The sequence below is a fragment of the Pogona vitticeps genome, chromosome 3 (genome assembly GCF_051106095.1).
Source record: "Pogona vitticeps strain Pit_001003342236 chromosome 3, PviZW2.1, whole genome shotgun sequence".
Taxonomy (NCBI): Eukaryota; Metazoa; Chordata; class Lepidosauria; order Squamata; family Agamidae; genus Pogona; species Pogona vitticeps.
This window is the reverse complement of record NC_135785.1, coordinates 71,899,379-71,919,049: the sequence shown is the minus strand read 5'-3', so window position 1 is coordinate 71,919,049 and position 19,671 is coordinate 71,899,379. Positions and strand designations below refer to the sequence as shown.

Genomic DNA, 19,671 nt, shown 5'->3' with positions numbered 1-19,671 from the left:
TGTCCATTACTACCTGCTCTTCATAGCAGCATATCTCCAGAGACAGATTACCTGCTGAGTCTTTTAACTAGAATTGTTGGAGATGCAACTAGGACATTCTCTATGGAAAGCATGCACTCTATTAATCAGCTATGGACCCTCCCCAAAGTAAAAGATCTGTGAGAGTTGTCTTAGTTTAGATTGGCCAGAATTTATTTGGTACAGTATTTGCATAAGGTTTACGTACGGGCATGTATCTCGGTTGCATGACTGGTTATGCACCCATTTGTGGCATGTGACATATGCCTCAGCAACTCGTCAACTAGCTGCAGTTAGCCATGGTTCACAAACCTTAAGGAAACAAAAATAGGATTCTCGACAGTATATTCCTATATCTCATTAGATAGCCAGCACAGGGAAATGAATTGTTTATTAACACGAACACATTTAAAACTCTTAATAGCTGAAATAGTCAATGGCCAGAATGCTATTGACAGTTTATGTTCACACAACAGAAATCTTGCAAATCTTGGCAGCAAACTCTTGTTCATTAATGAAGTACTAGCAGAAACACAAACAGCACCTCATAAATGAAAGGCAATATACCACCAAGATTTATATGATTTCCTCCATGTAAATGTAGATCAGCAATAGGATTCTGCCCAGTATAATTTATTTATTTATTTATTTATTTATTTATTTATTTATTTATTTATTTATTTATTTATTTAAATTATACTTATTTATTTATTTATTGTCATTGTAAGTCTATACACAGTACTGTATACCCATACAATGAAATTCACAGACATCCAGAGACCAGACACATGCACACAAATAAAATTCCCCAAACACTCCCCACCCACTAAAAAAAATACAGTCCTCAATATTACCTCACACAGTGCAGCAATGTTCTACTTCGAAAGAAATGCAGATTTATACAATTCTTCTGATCCCCTTCCAGATACTGGAATAATGTGTTGCACAGCCACTATTGTTTATGCATTCCATTCATGAGGTAATACAAGTGCACACATCTACGCACAGATATACACCACATATACAGTGGGGTCTCTACTTAAGAACTTAATCCGTATTGGAAGGTGGTTCTCAAGTTGAAAAGTTCTTATGTTGAATCTGCATTTCCCATAGGAATGCATTGAAAACCATTTAATCCGTATCTGCTCTTTTCCGTCCATAGAAACTACAGTGGAACCTCTACTTAAGAACTTAATCAGTTTTGGAATGGTGTTCTTAAATTGAAACGTTCTTAAGTTGAAGCAAAATTTCCCATAGGAATGTACTGAAAACCAATTAATCTGTTCTGGCTGTTTTTTTTGTTATGTAGAGGTGCGTTCGTACATTGAAGCATTAGTTCCCATAGGAACTAATGCAAAGCTGGTTAATACGTACTCTACCACTAGGGGGAGAATTTTTTTTAACCTAAGATGACCTAAGGTTAAAAAAAGAGCAGGAAAGGTTTTTTTTTTCCTGTTCTTATCTTGGATTTCTGTTCTCAAGTAGAAGCAAAATTTAGCAAATGGAGCTGTTCTTAAGTTGGATTGTTCTTAAGTAGGGACGTTCTTAAGTAGAGACCCCACTGTAAACTGAAACAACTCCCAAAGGAAAACTGGAATACATGGTAAATAACAAGACCCACAACTTGCACAGCATCAGGTGATTTTAAACACATAAAACCCAGTGCTACAAGAATACAGCAACCAAAATGTAGCCAAACAGGTCAATGTGGGGAAAATACCATGATTTTGATGTTCCCAGTCTATTATATCATCAATACATCACACCAGTATACACTAGACCAGCTGGCTTAGTTGTGAGTTAGGTATCTGGCTGCAGAACCACAGGCTGGGAGTTAAATTCCCCACTGTGCATCTCAAAAAGAGCTAGCCTGTGTGTGGACTTGGGCAATCTGCACAGCCTCAGAGTATCCCAAGAAAAAAGGAAATGGTAAACTACTTCTGAGTACTCAGTACCTGGAAAACCATGAAAAGGGTCACCATAAATCAGAATTGACTCGATGGCACACCACTATTATTTATTCATTTATTTATTGAATTTGTTCCCCGCCCATTTAGTCAACCGACTACTCTTTATTATATTATTATACACTAGACCAACTTACCCTTTCCCCAGAGACAAGAGAACTGGATTCTCCAGACCAATGAGAACTTGGAAGGCATCGTTAAGGTTTTTGTATGAAAAGTTGTCTGCCGCATCACCAATCACCACACAGTTTGGGTCTGCTTTATTAATATCAGCAAATTCAGGGATAACATCTAAGGAAAAATAGATATTTTAAACTTTCAAGAACATGCCCATTTCCTTAGTTTTGATAAACAAATTGAAATGGATTAAGTTAGAACAGTCCAATTATTTGCAGAGATGCATGTTCCAACTATTCTTCAAACTTCATGGTACAGTGGTGCCTCGCAAGACGATTTTAATTCGTTCCGTGAAAATCATCGTCTTGTGAAAAAATTGTCTTGCGAGGTTCCCTATGCATCAGTCTCAAAAAACGTCTTGCAAAGCATCGGTCTAAATAAAAGTCTTGCAAAGCATTGGTGTAAAAAAAAAAACGTATTACGAAGCATGGTCATAGAAAAAAAAGTCTTGCGAGGCATCATAGTGATCGCAAAAACCAATCGTCTTGCAGGTTTTTCGTCCCATGAGGCAATTGTCTGGCGAGGCACCACTGTATTTACTTTGGAAAGTTCAAGAAGTCAAGAAAGAAAAAGACCTAGTTATTCTGTTTTATACATCCACACGGAACAGCACCATGCACAACTACTTATCAGCAGGCTTGAGGAAATCCCAAAATTTTCAGAAAGCTGACAAAATATCAAAATCATGAAGGACTGGGGAACGCATTGGGAAAGCAGCTACCATGTTCTCTAGACTCACAAAGAGAGTATGGCTTAATAAGAAGTTGACGGCATACACCAAAATCCAGGTCTACAGAGCCTGTGTCCTGAGCACACTCCTATACTGCAGCGAGTCCTGGACCCTTTGTGCATGGCAGGAGAGGACGTTGAACACCTTCCATATGCATTGTCTCTGACACATTTTTGGTATCACCTGGCAGGACAAAGTTCCAAATAGAGTAGTCCTAGAACGAACTGGAATTTTCAGCATGTATCCATTATTGAAACAGCGCCGTCTACGTTGGCTTGGGCACGTCGTGAGAATGGCTGATGGTCGGATTCCAAAAGATCTCCTGTATGGAGAATTAGTGCAGGGAAGCCACCCCCGAGGGAGACCACAGATGCGTTACAAGGACATCTGCAAGCGGGATCTGAAGGCCTTAGGAATGGACCTCAACAGATGGGAAACCTTGACGTCTGAGCGTTCAGCCTGGAGGCAGGCGGTGCATCATGGCCTCTCCCAATTTGAAGAGACACTTGTACAGCAGGCTGAGGCAAAGAGGCAGTCCCGAAACAAGCAAAACCAGGGAGCTGGACAGGGGACAGATTGTATTTGTCTTCAATGTGGAAGAGATTGTCACTCTCGAATTGGCCTTCTCAGCCACACAAGACACTGTTCCAAGATCTCCATACAGAGCACGTTACCATAGTCTCTCGAGACTGAAGGATGCCTACAGGGAACCATGAAACAGCGTGTTGATTACCAGCACCCCGTACATTCTACACAGCAAATTCTGATGCTGGTTTCACATGTATGTCACAGAACACAATGGCTGAAATCCTCTTGCTTAGTGCAGTCACACTACAGTAGGCCCACTGAATCAGTGCCAATTTGGTGAGTAAAATCCTCTATAAGCTCCATTGATCCAAATGGGCCTACTCCAGTTCAGACTTACTACGGTATGCAAGAGGACTTCAGCCAATGGATGAAAAAAGAAAAGAACATTTAAAACTTCAAGCCAACCAACATATTTCACATCATGCATCTCATCAAGAGCTTGCTATTCAGACTATGTAACTCTGGGAACGTTGCCAATGTTTAAAAATACCTCTAGTTCATAAAAATTTATTCTAAAGTTATCTAACTATGATGATATACTGTAATACCAGCGTAAATTTGTGTTTTGTGGCAATGCAATACAGTTTCGTACTGAGCATTTCTTTGCTAGCACTGCAAGATGTCAGGTCAGGTCACATGCCACAGGGCATTTCAAAATGCAGACATCTGATCACTGGGAAACCAAGGAAACGTATTTGTGTAATAGCAAACAGACAACAGGCATTTTGATATCGACCTGACACCATAAAGTTCCAGCTCAGCATTTTAGTTACATCTGAGGATGAAGTTTGAGAACAAAACAAGAGCACAGACATCATTGCATTCCCAAACGTGATGCTTTCAAATTTCAAGATAAATTGGCTTTCCAGATAAATATGTGAAAAAAAATTGCCTTGATAGTGCTTGGAAAAGCATGGTAAATAAAGGGAAAACCTTCAAAACCGATGCTTCAACTGTATAGGATTTTATTGCAAAATACAATATCCCATGGGTTTGGAAATAACAAAAAATATAAGTCATTCACCAAACCAGTTACTGTATTGTGAGACATCATATTTGGAATCAATCACCAAAGTAACTGTTAAATTAAAATAAAATTCCTCCATGTGAATTGGGATTGATAAAGTGCTGCCTTCAAGATGCAACTGCACAGGAAAACCCAGGAAGCCTCACACTGGACAGGGTTGATGAGAGTTGCAGCCCCACAACTGAGATGAAGAGAAGGCTGCTGCAAACTGAACATGGTAGAGCAAAATAATTAACAATGTTGTTATGAATAGTGTTCTCCTTTGACACTGTAGAAATACAAAGAGGGACATTGTGCATGAACCTCATCCTCTCTTACTTCTCCTCCCCCTTCTCAATGGATGAGAATTTTAGCACAATGATCCTGGCTTGTGTTCAGCTTTTCAACTCTCCACATTTCCCTCTTGGCACACACCAACTTTGGTACAAAAGTCTTTGCTAGTGTTAAGATAGGTGTTCCACATTATCTCTTAACAGGGGAATTCTAGCTTAACATTGGTTAACAAACCAGGGCCCAATGCCAACATCTTTACACTGAAGCTAATACATGATAAGAAGAAAAAGCACTCACAGCTTATGTTCATTTACAGATTATGTTATCTGGAACAAACATTCAAACCAGACCCCCTATATTTCTTCCTGTACCATCTCATTTCAAGCATCATTTTCAGAAACTGCCTCCTTTCTCATGAAACTTCCTTCCTCCAAATTTCTACTTCATGTTTCTACTATAGAGTACCCGCCTGGTCACATCTGTCTTTTTGTCACCACTCCCAATTCTCTTATTTCTGTTCCTCTGGAGAAACAGAGCCACAGAATCTTCAGGAATTTCAGCCAGGTTAGAAATCAGAGTAAACAAAAGATTGCACCCTGGTTGAAGGACCACTTTGGATGCTAGTGAAACCTACTCCATTTTTGCGACATGTGAGATTAAATGCATGAACACCAAAAACACCCATGTTTGTTTTTGTTTGGGATTTTGGGGGTTTGTATGTGTGTATGCCTCAAATCAAAATCGAGTCTTTCGTTTCCAGCTCAACTACTCACATGTAGTTGTTTGCTGGGAAATCAGATATGAGGCCCTCATATCACTCTACAGGGATTTTATGTCAAGGAGGGGAGCAGCAGTCCCACACTGTGGGTAAACATGGCAACTGTTCTCACAGACACTGCTAGAATCACAGAATAATTGAGTTTGAAGAGGCTAGATAAGAGGCTTAGCTGGACTGGGTCTACAACATACTCTAACACAGAGAAGATAAGTTAAAACAAGTTCTTGGACTGGGCAAACCAAGTCTAGCAACACCATCACAAAACAAGCAAGATGCAGATATGATAGAGAACTGGAACTCACACTCATGTACAGTCGTGCCCCGCTTAACGATTATCCCGCATTATGATGAATCTGCTTTACGATGATCTTTTTGCAATTGCAATTGCGATCGCAAAACGATGGTCTAAATGGGGGAATTTCGCTTTGCGATGATTGGTTCCCTGCTTCGGGAACCGATTTTCGCTTTACAACAATCAAAAACAGCTGGTCGTCGGGTTTTCAAAATGCCCACTGGGTTCTTAAAATGGCTCCCTGCTGTGCTTAGTGACGGATTCCTCACTATACAGGCACCAAAAATGGCTGCCGTATGGAGGATCTTCGCTGGACGGTGAGATTTTAGCCCACTGGAATGCACTGAACGGCTTTCAATGCTTTTCAATGGGTTTTTTAATTTCGCTTTACGACGTTTTCACTTAACAGCAATTTTCCTGGAACGGATTATCGTTGTTAAGCGAGGCAACACTGTAAAGGAAAAAGTGGAGAATTATACCACAGAACAACAATATACTACAGTCCACACAGAGAAAGCAGGTTCCAGGAAGAAGACGTATCTGGAAGAAAACACTGTCACACTGCAGTATAAATCACTACAGTGAGTTAGGGCAGTGGTTCTTAACCTTTTTGAAAGAAACGCCCCCTTGAGCCATTGAGGAAGTTATCATCACCCCCCTCCCTGCGGTGATGATATTTATTTGTTTGTTTGTTTGTTTGTTTGTTTATTTATTTATTTATTTAAGACACTTAAATCCAATGACCCCTGAAAACAAAATTAAATTCCAAGAAAATGAAATGTCCCCCAAAAAGTAACATTTAATGATTTAGTTGCAAGTGAATTTTAAGACGCAAAAAGAAATATAAAAAGGACATAAAAACAAATGCAGGAACTAAAAATTTCAAGACAAAAATCTGAAACTAAATTAAAATTGGAGGAAAATATATATTCATGCACACTGTAAAAAGGCTGCAGCCATCTTCACAGGTTTGGCTTGCTCCAGTGCCCCCTACCGCCCCCCTTCTGCTCCAGTGCCCCCACGCCGCCCCTTTTCGTTCTACCGCCCCCCTGAAAACTGAAATTGCCCCCTGGGGGGCATTATCGCCCACGTTAAGAACCACTGAGTTAGGGGACAAAAGCATGACAGTGAAGCTACTCCTTGGGGTAGCCTCAGAAGAATTACAAGCACAGAAGGAAATGGCTGCCATGTCAGGCAGCAAAAAATTGAATAATGTGATCCATCAGACAAAGAATCCTAAACGCTGAAGCTCCAGCCACCAAAGGTGAAGAATACTGACTCTGCAACCAGCATGGTCCAAACAAAAGGGATTGTGAGAGCTGTAGTCAAAAACATCTGGAGGGCCAAAAGTGTTCCACTCTCCCATAGATATTCATCATGCCAGGTGAATGCTGTTCAACATTTGGATAATGCAAACAGCATGTATGTTGTCATGCAAGCAAAACAGACACCTTCCAGTCTCATGATAAACTGAACTCCTGGAAAAGCTTACTTTGATGGCCTTTCTTCCTTGTCATCCCTCAGTTGAGAAATTAGTCATAACAAGAGGTTGTGTGTGAAAGGAAAGAAATGACTACTGCAGTTTTACAAGATCACTTCAAGAATCCACACCGTTCTGTATTCATCCACAAGAGACTGTGGCACTTATTTTGCAGAAGCACATTTTAGGACATATTTTCAGTTTCCTTGCACAATGCTCTTCCTCATCCTAATGGCTTCCTATAATCCTGTCTATATGGGGCCTTAACATGAAAGCTAAAAATAATACTACATAAGACAACAAATTCTACACCACAGAAAGTACTTTTGACCCCACAGACCCCTCCACAAAGTGAAACCGCCCAAATAAAAATGGTCAGAAAGCTTTCGGGTTACATGACTAACCATTTGCCTGGTACATCACACAGTCCCAAATGGATATTTTTAAACCCCAAATGGATATTTTAAAACTCTCTAGAGGTTACTTCCTATTTTTAAAAATGGCTATTTGTGGCTTTAAGGTCATTCACTATAAAAAGTCCTTGACAGTAAATCCCTACGCCCCAATAAAGAATAACTGACCATCATGCACAAGGAGGTGTGGCCTCAGGTTACGTTCCTTCAGAATTCGGCATGCTGCTGGTGCTGGAGCAGTGACTTCATCCACCACAATGTCAAAACCCAACCGCTGCAACTTTTCAACAAACTTGTCTCTAGTAGCTTGGGTTTCATTGGTGCAGAATCTCAACTTCAGACCAGAAGACTTTATCCTGTTAGAGCAAAAAGATGGAACATGAAACCAATCAGATGAAGAATTCAAGATTTTAATGAATAATTCTCTCAAAGCCTATGTGTTGGATAGTGGAATTTGACGCCCAAAAAGAATCACGACCCAGCAATAATTCCACACGACTTTACTTAGAAACTCCAACACACACACACACACACACACACACACACATATACATTAAAAACCCCGCCTCTCATTTAGAGGTTTCCACCCCACCCCAATTACTCAGCGTCTATGCTAATTAGAGGGAGGGAAGCTATTCACAACAGCTGCTGTCCCTTCCAGGTTCCAGCAGCGGGCTGCTACCAAAACCCGGAAGGGACAACAGCAAAGTTGATCTTATGACACAACACTATGAATGCAAATACATGTGGGGAAAAAAAGAGCAAGCAGAAAGTACCTTATTAGAAACCCAGCCATAAATAACTCAGGATGCTATGCTGCTCGTAATTATTACATAACCTTAAAAATTGATAGCACACGTTTACTAACATGACAAAACTAATTTTCCCTCTCCTGTGTAACCTTGCAGGTGGGAAAAAAGCTTTGCTACTTTAGCAAACTTCTGCTAATCAACATTAAATTTTGGGCAGTTCCCAACATGACTTCACAGCAGGTAAAAATCAATGATTTTTTAAAAACAAATTGATTAAAATTTTTTAAAAATCAGTTTTTTAAATCACCAAAACTCTGATGTTTTATTTAAATTGTTATTTAAATTGTGTTTAAAATTGATTTGATTTAAATCAAATCCACCCTGCTTTACAGGGTAGATATGATGGCAAGTATCATAATATCTGAAGGGCCAAAGATTCCTTATCTTGATACATGGGAACACACCAATCAATGTACAGCTTTTATGGGTTAGATCACAGTAAAATTCAACACCCCTTCACAGATCGCTGCCTTGTCATGGCAAAGGGACTTGAGTAATTCAGAGAACCTATGGCAGGGTCAGGGAACTTTTTTGCCTTTTACCCCCTAAAAAATTTATATACGCTGACATTACCCCCTTGATTTGAAAGGAAGGATCTTGGTCACACGCAGCCAGTCTAGCGCTGCCGCTGAAGCCTCACCGCCGGGGCCGCCTCCGCTCGGTGGGGCCATGCTCAGTCCTTGGCCCTACGGGGGCGGCTCCCTTTCTCGACCGGCGGGAGACTCCTGGGAAGCCATTAAAGAGGAACAGGTGGCTCGCCCACCAGGGACACCTGATGCTGCTGGGGAGGCCGCGTCAGGCCTCGGCATCATGGGTCCCATGGGCCCCGCGGTCGAAGTGCCATGATAGCTGCTGCATTGGAGGGAAAGAGGCTCCTCCAGGCCTGTCCGGCCAGTGCGGAGGCGCTGCTGAAGAAAGCCGTGTGGCCAGGTGAGTGCTGCTGCCACCCAATGGGCTCCTTCGGGGACAGGGGAGTGGCAGCCTGGCGCCAGGAGGCTGAGCATGTCTCGGGCCACCGTCATGGCTGTTCCCTCCCCTCTCCGCCGCGATCGACCTCTCCAGGCCCTGGAAGGAGAGGCTCCTCCTGGCTGGGGCACTCCAGCCACTCGCCCTATCCTCACCCTCCACAATGGCTGTCCCTGCCCCTGCCGCCTTGCCTGCTGTATGCCGCCAGCCGGGGCCCATCACCGGCCACCATCCACCGTGGCTTGGTTGCAGCTGGGCCAGAGAAGGGGGTGGGAAGGGGGCGATTGGGCAGCCGGGGAGCCCCCCTCCGGGCAGAGGAGGAGGAGAAGGAGGAGGGAAGGGGGTCAGGGTCATGTCTTCATTACCCCCAGGATTTTCATTTTTATCCCATTTGGGGTAATTTACCCTTGTTCCCTGACCATTGAGCTATGGGCTATGTCGTACATGGACACCCAAGACCGATAGGTCATAGTGGAGAGCACTGGTTCTTAACCTTGGGTTACTCAGGAGTTTTGGACTGCAACTCCCAGAAGCCTTCACCACCAGCTGTCCTGACTGGGGTTTCTGGGAGTTGCAGTTCAAAAGCATCCGAGTAACAAAGGTTAAGAACCACTGGTGGCGAGTTCTGACTAAACACGATCCACCTGGAGCAGGAACTGGCAAGCCACTCCAGTGCCTTTGCCAAGAAAACTCCATGAACACAAACAAAAGGCTAAAAGATATGATGCTGGAAGATGAGCCCCTCAGGTTGGAAGGCATCCAACATGCTACTGAGGAAGAGCGGAGGACAAGTACAAATAGCTCCAGAGCTAATGAAGTGGTTGGGCCAAAGCCGAAAGGATGCTCAGCTGCGGACATGCCTGGAAGTGAAAGGAAAGTCCAATAGTGCAAAGAAGAATACTCCATAGGAACCTGGAATGTGAGATCTATGGACCTTGGGAAGCTAGATGTGGTCAAACAGGAGATGGCAAGAATAAACATTGACACCCTGGGCATCAGTGAACTAAAATGGACAGGAATGGGTGAATTCAGTTCAGACGATTATCATATCTACTATTGTGGGCAAGAAAAAGGGTGGGAAAAGCTGTACTGGGATACAATCTCAAAAATGATAGAATGATTTCAATATGAATCCAGGGCAAACCTTTCAACATCACAGTCATCCAAGTTTATGCACCAACCACCAATGCTGAAGAAACTGAAGAGACTGTCACTCTCGAATCGGCCTCCTCAGCCACACTAGACGCTGCTCCAAGTCCTCCATATAGAGCACAATACCATAGTCTTTCGAGACTGAAGGATGCCTAACTAACTAACTAACTAAATGAAGACTTACAACACCTTCTAGAACTGACACCAAAGATGTTCTTCTCATTATAGGGGATTGGAAGGCTAAAGCAGGGAGTCAAGAGATAAAAGGAACAACAGGTACGTTTGGCCTTGGAGTTCAAAACAAAGCAGGCCGAAGGCTAATAGAGTTCTGCCAAGAGAACAAGCTGGTCATCACAAACACTCTTTTCCAAGAACACAAGAGATGACTCTACGCATGGACATCACCGAATGGGCAATACTGAAATCAGATTGATTATGTTCTCTGCAGTCGAAGATGGAGAAGCTCTATATAGTCAGCAAAAACAAGACCTGGAGTTGATTGTGGCTCTGATCATCAGCTTCTTATAGCAAAACTCAAGCTTAAACTGAAGAAAGTAGGAAAAACCACTGGGCTACTCAGGTATAATCTAGACCACATCCCTAATGAATATTTTTATTTCATAAATAAACTGATAACGAGAACTAAACAGCACCTTTCAAGGTTTTTCTGTATCCATTTGAGGGATGCAATTAGTCACCTCTCTATATATACGTATACTGTATAAGCATTTAAAAGAGTGACTAACAAATAGAAATATTTAAGCAAAACATCTTAGCTTCCATCCTCTTCAGCTGTTCTGGTAAAAATATTTTTAACTTTTAACAGAATAACTGGAGAAAGTGGAAAGGGAAATGTTTTGCTTTAATATTTCTGCGTGCTAGCCACTCTTTATTTTAAATGTATTGCCTATCAACTTTGAATACAGTTAAAATCTAAGAGATGTAGTCTAAAAACAGAAAGGACTTTTTAAAAAATGGTACGGAGGTAGAAGTACATTGGTGGGGGGAGAGATCAATGCAGACTAAATACGTACACCAATCAAAGGCAATTCTTAGAACTTCAGTTCTCCTATGGAAAAACATCTTGCAACTATTTAAAATATCCAAAGTTTTCATCACCACATAGGTTTTTGTTCATGTTATTTGTCTTTCCTAACCGTAAGTATATGAATTATCAATTACACTTAGTGGTTAATTGCCCTTCATAAAGATAGCTTTTCTATTTTAAATTAAACAGTTAATAAATTGTAACTAATAGCATCCACTTGTATACTATAAATATATCTTCATTGACTGGAGCAACCAATATGAGAATCACTCATGAACTAATGAAGCAATTGGGTAAAGAAGTGCAGCGTGTACCCAGGGAATAATTATTGTTAATTAATTATAATGTGACCTTCTCAGAACAATGAACCATTGGTGTGACAGTCAGATGACAGCACTTCACATCTGTTATTCCAAATACAATTTAAATAGAAATATAAACAGAATAATATATTTCATATTCAACAAAGGCTTTAAGAACAATTATATACCTCAAACAAACCCACTTAAAGCACAAATGATCATACATTGAAAATAATAATCTGAGGACATCTGACTTGAACAGTAATTTCATTACTTATTTAGATGCTTTAAAAGTTAACACACAGGAATCTGGAGCAATGTAAAACAGCCAAATATTATGTACCTACGAAGGCTTCTTTACAACTTCCAACATATCAGGTAAGGGCAACCGTGGCCTTCCAGATTTTTGGCTGAAACCCCCATGATCCTTTACTACTGAGTATATTGGTTGAAGATAATGGGAACTGTAGGCAAAAAAAACCCCACTAGTGGACCACAATTACCCACCCCTATAACTGATGCAGCTATAGCCACATCAAGCCATTTTGCTGCATGCAACAGAACAGAAAATGGCACCACACTCTCAAAAGCACAACATACCAGAAATGTCTTTCCCTGGAAGTAACCTGTAACGACCTAAATTCAGTGTAATATTACCAAGAGAACAAGTTACATTAACAGAACCCTCTCATTTTTTTCTAGCTGGGCACCAGCAGCACATTTGTTCTTGAGATCCCTTCACATGCATTCCTTATTAGCCAACTTTTTCTTATTGGGGAATGAAAGGTGCTGCTCAAAGTCTGCCTCATTCTGCCTAATGGCAGAACAAGCCCAGAATATGCTTTACTTCAAATCAAAACTGTACAAACAAGTACAAGTCCCAGGTGGAAAGTTTGCCAGGCATCGGAGGTATTAAACCAACATGCTTATAGAGACTTGACTTATTCCTGTGCTACAAACTAAAGCTGCTGTTCATTAAAAAAAGTGCCATTAAGACTACAGTATGGGATAAAAGGGTTAAGCCCCCGATTCCCTTCTCTTACTGCTACTATTCATAAAATATTCATTACCGGCCATGCTGCTTGCAATCACAAAATTAACATGGCTATGTAGGTTAGTGAATACAGTGATAGTCTAAAACCTGGGAGATCCGGGTTTGAATTTCCACCATGAAACACACCTGGGCCTGTTATTTGCTCTCAGCCTGACTTACCTCACAGGGTTGTTGTTAGGGTGAAGGAGGAGATCCATTTAAGGCTCACTGAACTGATTGGTTTAGCAAACAAAGAATCTGAACCTGAATGAGCAATACTGAGCTTGACAAAGAAAATAACAATGCAACACCACAGGAGAACACCCCATTTGTCATCATGCCATTGTTTTTCTCACAGTTAAGACTGGACCTATGGGTCATTATTTTTCATTAAAACCATAAAGTACAAACATCAGTTCTGTAATTCTGACTTGATTCTTGGTACTAAATATTTATGACAACCTTTTTAGCAGTGAGAGACAAATGGACAACACAACATGGGAAATGTGAAGGGAGAGAGTCCAACCTTTCTGTTATCTCCACCTAGGAAAGCCATTTCTCCCAGTCTCAAAGAGGTGCAGTCTGATTATAATCACACATAGGCCTTGGTATTGATAAAGAATTTATTACTTCTTTACCAATTTTTAGGATCAAAAATTGACTTTTTGCAAAATTGAGATTGAACCAACTGACCGACAACTTAGCCTTCAGTCTGAATCATCCATTATTGTTTGCTTCTTCACATTACTGAGTGTTACAGTTTTGTTTCAGCTCTTCAGCTCCTCTCTAATGGGGGGACGTTGGTTCATTTATCCATGAATTTATCAGTTTTGAGAAATATACTATACCACTGAGCACACATATCATCAACACTGATATATTCCATGTGACCCACACAGCTGTGCACTTCAATTCCCCATCATGCTTCCAGGGAGGAAAGACAACCTGCGTAGCCTTGGGCAAGCTGCACAGTCCCATGATGGCCCCAGAAGAAAGGAATGGTTAGCCACTTCTGAATATTCTCTGCTTGGAAAACCCTGGAGGGGGTCACCATAAGTCAGAATTGGCACATTAATATGATAATGATAATGATATCAGAACTAAGGAAGGACAAATAATGGTACACTGAGATGCAGACGAGACATAGCTAGAGATGGGGAAAATGCACGAAGACATGCTATTGCAAACATAGCCTCAGATATGTAGCCTTCAGATCTGCAGGTGAACTCACCTTAGCAGATTTGGTTGAATCTTCATTGTCCTTTTTCTCCATAAGAAACAAAAGCAGCAATTTAGAAATTAATGGTACTTTGACATGATCCTTTGATTTATTTCCCATCCCCCTGCTCAATTTGTGCCACAATCTCTCATTTAAAAGCAAGAAGGGTCGAAGAGGGTTTATAGTTTACATACTCATAGGCTGACCCCCAAAATGTGGGCAATAGCAGTTGTCTAAGACTGTACAAGGTCACTTAGGATGTCCAATAATTGTCCTAACACTTTACCTGTTATGGCACAATAATGAGAGTTTTTTTTTCATTATTTTCGGGTGAATGAACCCGGCAGATGCTGACAGCCAGCAGATGTGTAAAGTTCGAGGTGATTTGTAAGGGACCAGCTCATCTGACGCACTGTAATTGCATTGTGGGACATTGTCACTCAAGAGTCTTGTCCTGTTCTGTCAGAATGAGGTAAAGGTCAGTTCAAAGAACTGGCATAGCATAAGAGACACTCCTGTACTGAGATTAAAAATATTTTTATACATCTCCTCCATACCCAAGCCAAAGCATTAAGAAACACAGGAATGAGTCCACTATAACAATTTATCAGGTGACATGTGAAACTGGAAAATTTCTTATTGCTATTTGTACATGGGTATCCAGTGTGGTATAGTGGATGGAATGATGGACTAGGACTACAGAGACCAGATTCGATTTCCTGCTCAACTATGGAAACTCAGTGAAAGAGTGGAACCATAAAACCACTCCTTAAATGCCCCACTTATCTTGAAAGTCTTATCGGGGTCACAGTAAGTCAGTACCAACTTGACTGCATACAACCACTACAATTTGTACATACAGACATACAAGTTGTTATCAATTTCCACTTGTTAAGTATTGTCAAATAAACTGACTGTATGGTTAACTATTTCATTTATTGCTCACATTTCCTCTAGGAAGCCCAGAATGAAACACTGAAAGATTCATTCAAATCATTTTCTAGGTCTCCAAGAAACCTAACTAGGCACACTCATACTTGTTTGCCCAACTATCATTTTCCATTTATGATATGGAGTCATATATACCAATAGTGCAGGGAAACAAATTAAGACAGGGAACCAAATTTTAAAAAGAGTAAGATGTAAGGTTCAGGAAGTGTTGAGAAACACAGTGAGATCAAATGACCAAGGTTTGTTTGGCTGTAAGTATGATCTATTTGCTACAAATTAGTTTAGATTATAAAAGCAATACTGTTTCAGATACAGGAGGAATGACTATGCTTTAAGTTTATATACTTCCTCTTCCTCTTTTGTCACCAGCCTCCCTCCTTCTTCCATGCTTCATGGTAAACCATGATTGCCTCTAACATGAAGCTGGAAATCCAGTTCAAATAATAGATTCCAATCCCAGTTTGGAGGCAAACTGTAGTTTGCAAAAACCATCATCTTTTTAATTCAGACATTCCAGTGAACACAGAAGTACTTGTGAAAATCTATGTAAGATAACACTCTTCCATGGGAAGTTGCACAGAAGTTGCCGGAGCCAACCCCATTGGAAACCCTTAAACCAGAAACACCTGTCATTTGCCTATTATCACAGTTTCTAATTAACGCTTTAAATACTACTTGTTACTTTTTCACAGTAACACTTATGTGTTTGCCTTTTAAAAGTGCATTTGTTTTAGTTTTATAATTCTCTACAAATATAAACAGTAGAAAACAGACTAAAACACAGTAGAACAAATGTTGGATATTGAGTCATAAAGGCATTAGATTTCATTGATTTTACATAGATAGGTCATACCAAGATTTTACAGCGACAACTATTTTTAGTCTCTTCCAGTATGTCCTTCCACAGTTTCTCATGAGACTGAGAAGACAGCAAGCCTATTCTGATTAGTATATACAGCACATTTAAACCATGTGCTATGAAATGTGTCTTCTCTTTGATAGCATAGTTTTTTTTTTTCAATTAGTCAGTTTTCCATTAGTATGTTAGTCCACCTGGACAATTCTAATTACTGAAAAGAGAACTCTAGGTTTTGGCAATTTCTAATATTGCAGCTATCCAAGTAAGGAACACTTTACACAGCAAACTTCCATTATTTCCTTGGTAAATAGACAGCAATAGATTACAATGCTTTCACTGGGGATATCAATATCCTGAAATTTGAATAATTTGTTCAGCTTCTGCAAATGCATCTTCCCACAACTTTTTAGCCAAGAGGCATTTCCACCATGTGTGTATATATGTCCCCAACCGACCAGGTTTACTCCAGCAACTCACTATTAGATTTTTATGGTTATAGCTGAGTTTGGTGTCATATACTATCTGTTCATAAGTTTCCTTTGCAACACTTAAAGAATAACATCATACATACATACAGTACATACTATATTGTTACGGCATTGAGCCATACAAAATTGAATACAAAACTTCATAGTTTTATATTACTTTCTTTTTAAACACCTACAAATGGGGGAGGGGAGTCCTCATAATGCCTCAAATGATCTCCACACACAAAAAAATGTTAATGTCCACAATTACTTACGTATACCCTCTACCACAAATCCATCAGGATCAATCTCAGCTGCAGATTTAGAAGCTGGATTTGCCATTACCAGAATGTGTTTACATGATAGCAAATGCCTATGCTTATTTCTTAGCTTGTGGCAACTTGCAACTGAAATTTACACTGATGGACTTAATGCTGTCTTAATTTTTCAACTGGATTACAGGCAGTGGGTAAACTTTATTCATAACAGTAAAAATGTGAAGCTACTAAGCAACATGCAACATCACTAAAAGAGCATCCTTATGTCACTGTTGTTCCCCAACATATCATGTTTCAGGTTATACCACTACTTGTTATGTGTCATATACATTCTATATATTACTGACATTTATTTATTTATTTATTTATTTATTTATTTATTTATTTATTTATTTATTTATTTATTTATTTATTTAACTTATATGCCGCCCACACTACCCGAAGGTCTCTAGGCGGCTTTAGTGGTTAGAACAGCACTCTCTAGTCTGGATGGGTTCAGTCCAGGATCCCTCAGGCTGTACAATCTTCTTCCCATATTAACATAAACATCATCCTTATTAACACCTGCTTACCAGTGTGTAATGTTCAGAATTATCCACCATAAATGAGCATAAATGAGGAGGGTGCTGAAACACCAGAAAACATGGTCTCTGGGTGTTTCTTTAGACTCTCAGCACATTTGCTTTTACCTACAAAACAAAGAATGTTCAATCATTTCAAGATAGTGAACTAGAGCAATAAAAATTTGATATATTTACGTTGATATTTAATAGTGCTCCAGCATCTTCCTATTTTCACAACCTTTTCCCTTATTATCTCATCCCTGATAACCTTAAGTCATAATATTCTATTTCCTTTCTATGTTCGTTTGTCTTTGCTCAAAACCTTTACCTATTAAGCTCTCTTTGGTTATGTTCCAATAAAATGCCCTCTTCTCCTTTCATCTTTGTTGAGGTCCTTCTTCAAGCTCCTTCTCATTTACCAATTTTTTAATAGTAGGAAAAGGCCAAAAGTAGCAGGAGAGCAAACAGTTCAAGAATGATAGTAAGCAGACAAAGACACTTACGGTGAAAATGGTGAGCTGGATCAAGTTCTTGTATAGTGAGAATACAGGAGGTCAGTATTACCACATGGGGCAGAAAACTAGGCCATCTTGGAGGGTAGGTTTTAATAAGCCTGGCCTGTACTACATACATACCAGCAAGGGATACCAGTTAATAAAAGTAGCAGTTTCAAGACGGGAGGAAAAACCCACTGAAGATGGAATACTGTATGACAATGGAATAGTTTGACAGAACTACTTAATCCCACAGGAATTCAATTCTAGAATCCTTAAATGTATGGGTCCTGAAAGCTGGAGAGAAGGCTCCATCAACTACAGAAAAAATACACCATTATTTGAGTAAAAGCAGAAACAACAGAGAAAGAAACACTAGACTATGGAGTTGAGAACATTATTTAGGTCGGAAGTAATTCACTGGTGCTTCTGGAGTAGATGGCTCAGCCAACAGGGAGCTGTTGCCCAGGGGCCACCAGAATGTGTTTACATGTTTCACATTAATGTCACTATTCTGACGTCATCTCAATGTACAGTTTCAGCGCATGTGGGTAGGAACTACCATATTCTGAATGCATTTATCTTTACTGGACTTCAGAAGCTGAGCAGAAGCAGACCTAAATACTTGGGAGGGGGAAAAAAAAGAACAGCAGGGGTCTTCAGATGCAAGAAAAAATCCAGCCCGAAAACCTGGGAATCCACTGCCAGTCAGAGTTGACAATACTGGACTACATGAACCAATCGCATGTCTCAGTAGAAGGCAGCTTCTTAGGGTTCTTATGATGCTGGCTCCACTGCTCACAAGCAGCATACAGTAGAGGCATTTCTGAGAACTGCACATCCTATAGAGAGAGAGAGACAGTGAGCATAATGGGACTTGCACTGTCACATTTGAGTCTCCTTCCCCATGTTTGTATATATGTGCACACATATGAGAGAGAGAGAGAGAGAGAGAGATTGATTTTTGCTCCAAAAATGCATTAGGGCTCATTTTCAGGGGATGTTTTATTTACAGTCATGTCATCTTCTAGTTGCTTCAGAATGCTGCACAATGGTGGAGGGTGGGGGTTTCACATAAATGGGTCTTATTTTGGGGTAGGGCTTATATTATGAGCATCCTGAAAAATCATAATAGGGCTTATTTTCAGGTTAGGTCTTTTTTTGGGGAAACAGGGTATCAAGAAATGAGTGTTGACATAAAATCCATCCTTACTGTATGCCTGTTATATGAAACGGGCGAATGGTGGAATAGCTGTGGGTTATATACAGTTGTATACAGTATTGTATTGTCTGTGAATTTCATTGCATGGGTATACTGTGTATATACTTACAATGACAATAAATTATTATTATTATTATTATTATTATTATTATTATTATTATTATTATTATTATTATTATTATTATTATTGTTATTATTATTATTATTATTATTATTATTATTATTATTATTATTATTATTATTATTAATTTTGTTGTAGGGAGTTAGAGTTTGGTCCAGCATAGTTATCTCATGTCTGGTGTGTCTGCGGTTTGCAGCTCATGGTCTGAGAAGGGGGGCATCTTAATTCAATTCGGCAAGTCCCTCCCCTCCTTTCACCATAAGGCTCCATGACTTTTATGTAGAAAGGTGAAACCGTGAAGTTGATTGTCAGAATAGTTAAGGAATTTGTTAAGGAATAAAAAGTCATTACACAAGCTGATGGTTGAGGGGTGGAGAATGCAGGTATCAGATGCAGGTGGAAACACATGTTCCAGAAACCAGCTCTGTTCACTGGGAAACA

The 19,671-nt window shown here is 40.0% G+C and overlaps 1 protein-coding gene across 2 annotated transcripts in view; it reads right to left on the bottom strand.

The window, feature by feature from the left end:
* Positions 1-19,671, bottom strand: part of LHPP (phospholysine phosphohistidine inorganic pyrophosphate phosphatase) — a 186,058-nt gene that overhangs the window by 150,212 nt on the left and 16,175 nt on the right. For both annotated transcript variants that reach the window (XM_020791539.3, XM_020791540.3), the window contains exons 2-3: positions 7,912-8,099; positions 2,123-2,276 (exon numbers count right to left, since the gene is read on the bottom strand). In XM_020791539.3, coding sequence (XP_020647198.3) covers positions 2,123-2,276; positions 7,912-8,099 — 342 coding nt within the window. The remainder of the gene's footprint in view (positions 1-2,122; positions 2,277-7,911; positions 8,100-19,671) is intronic.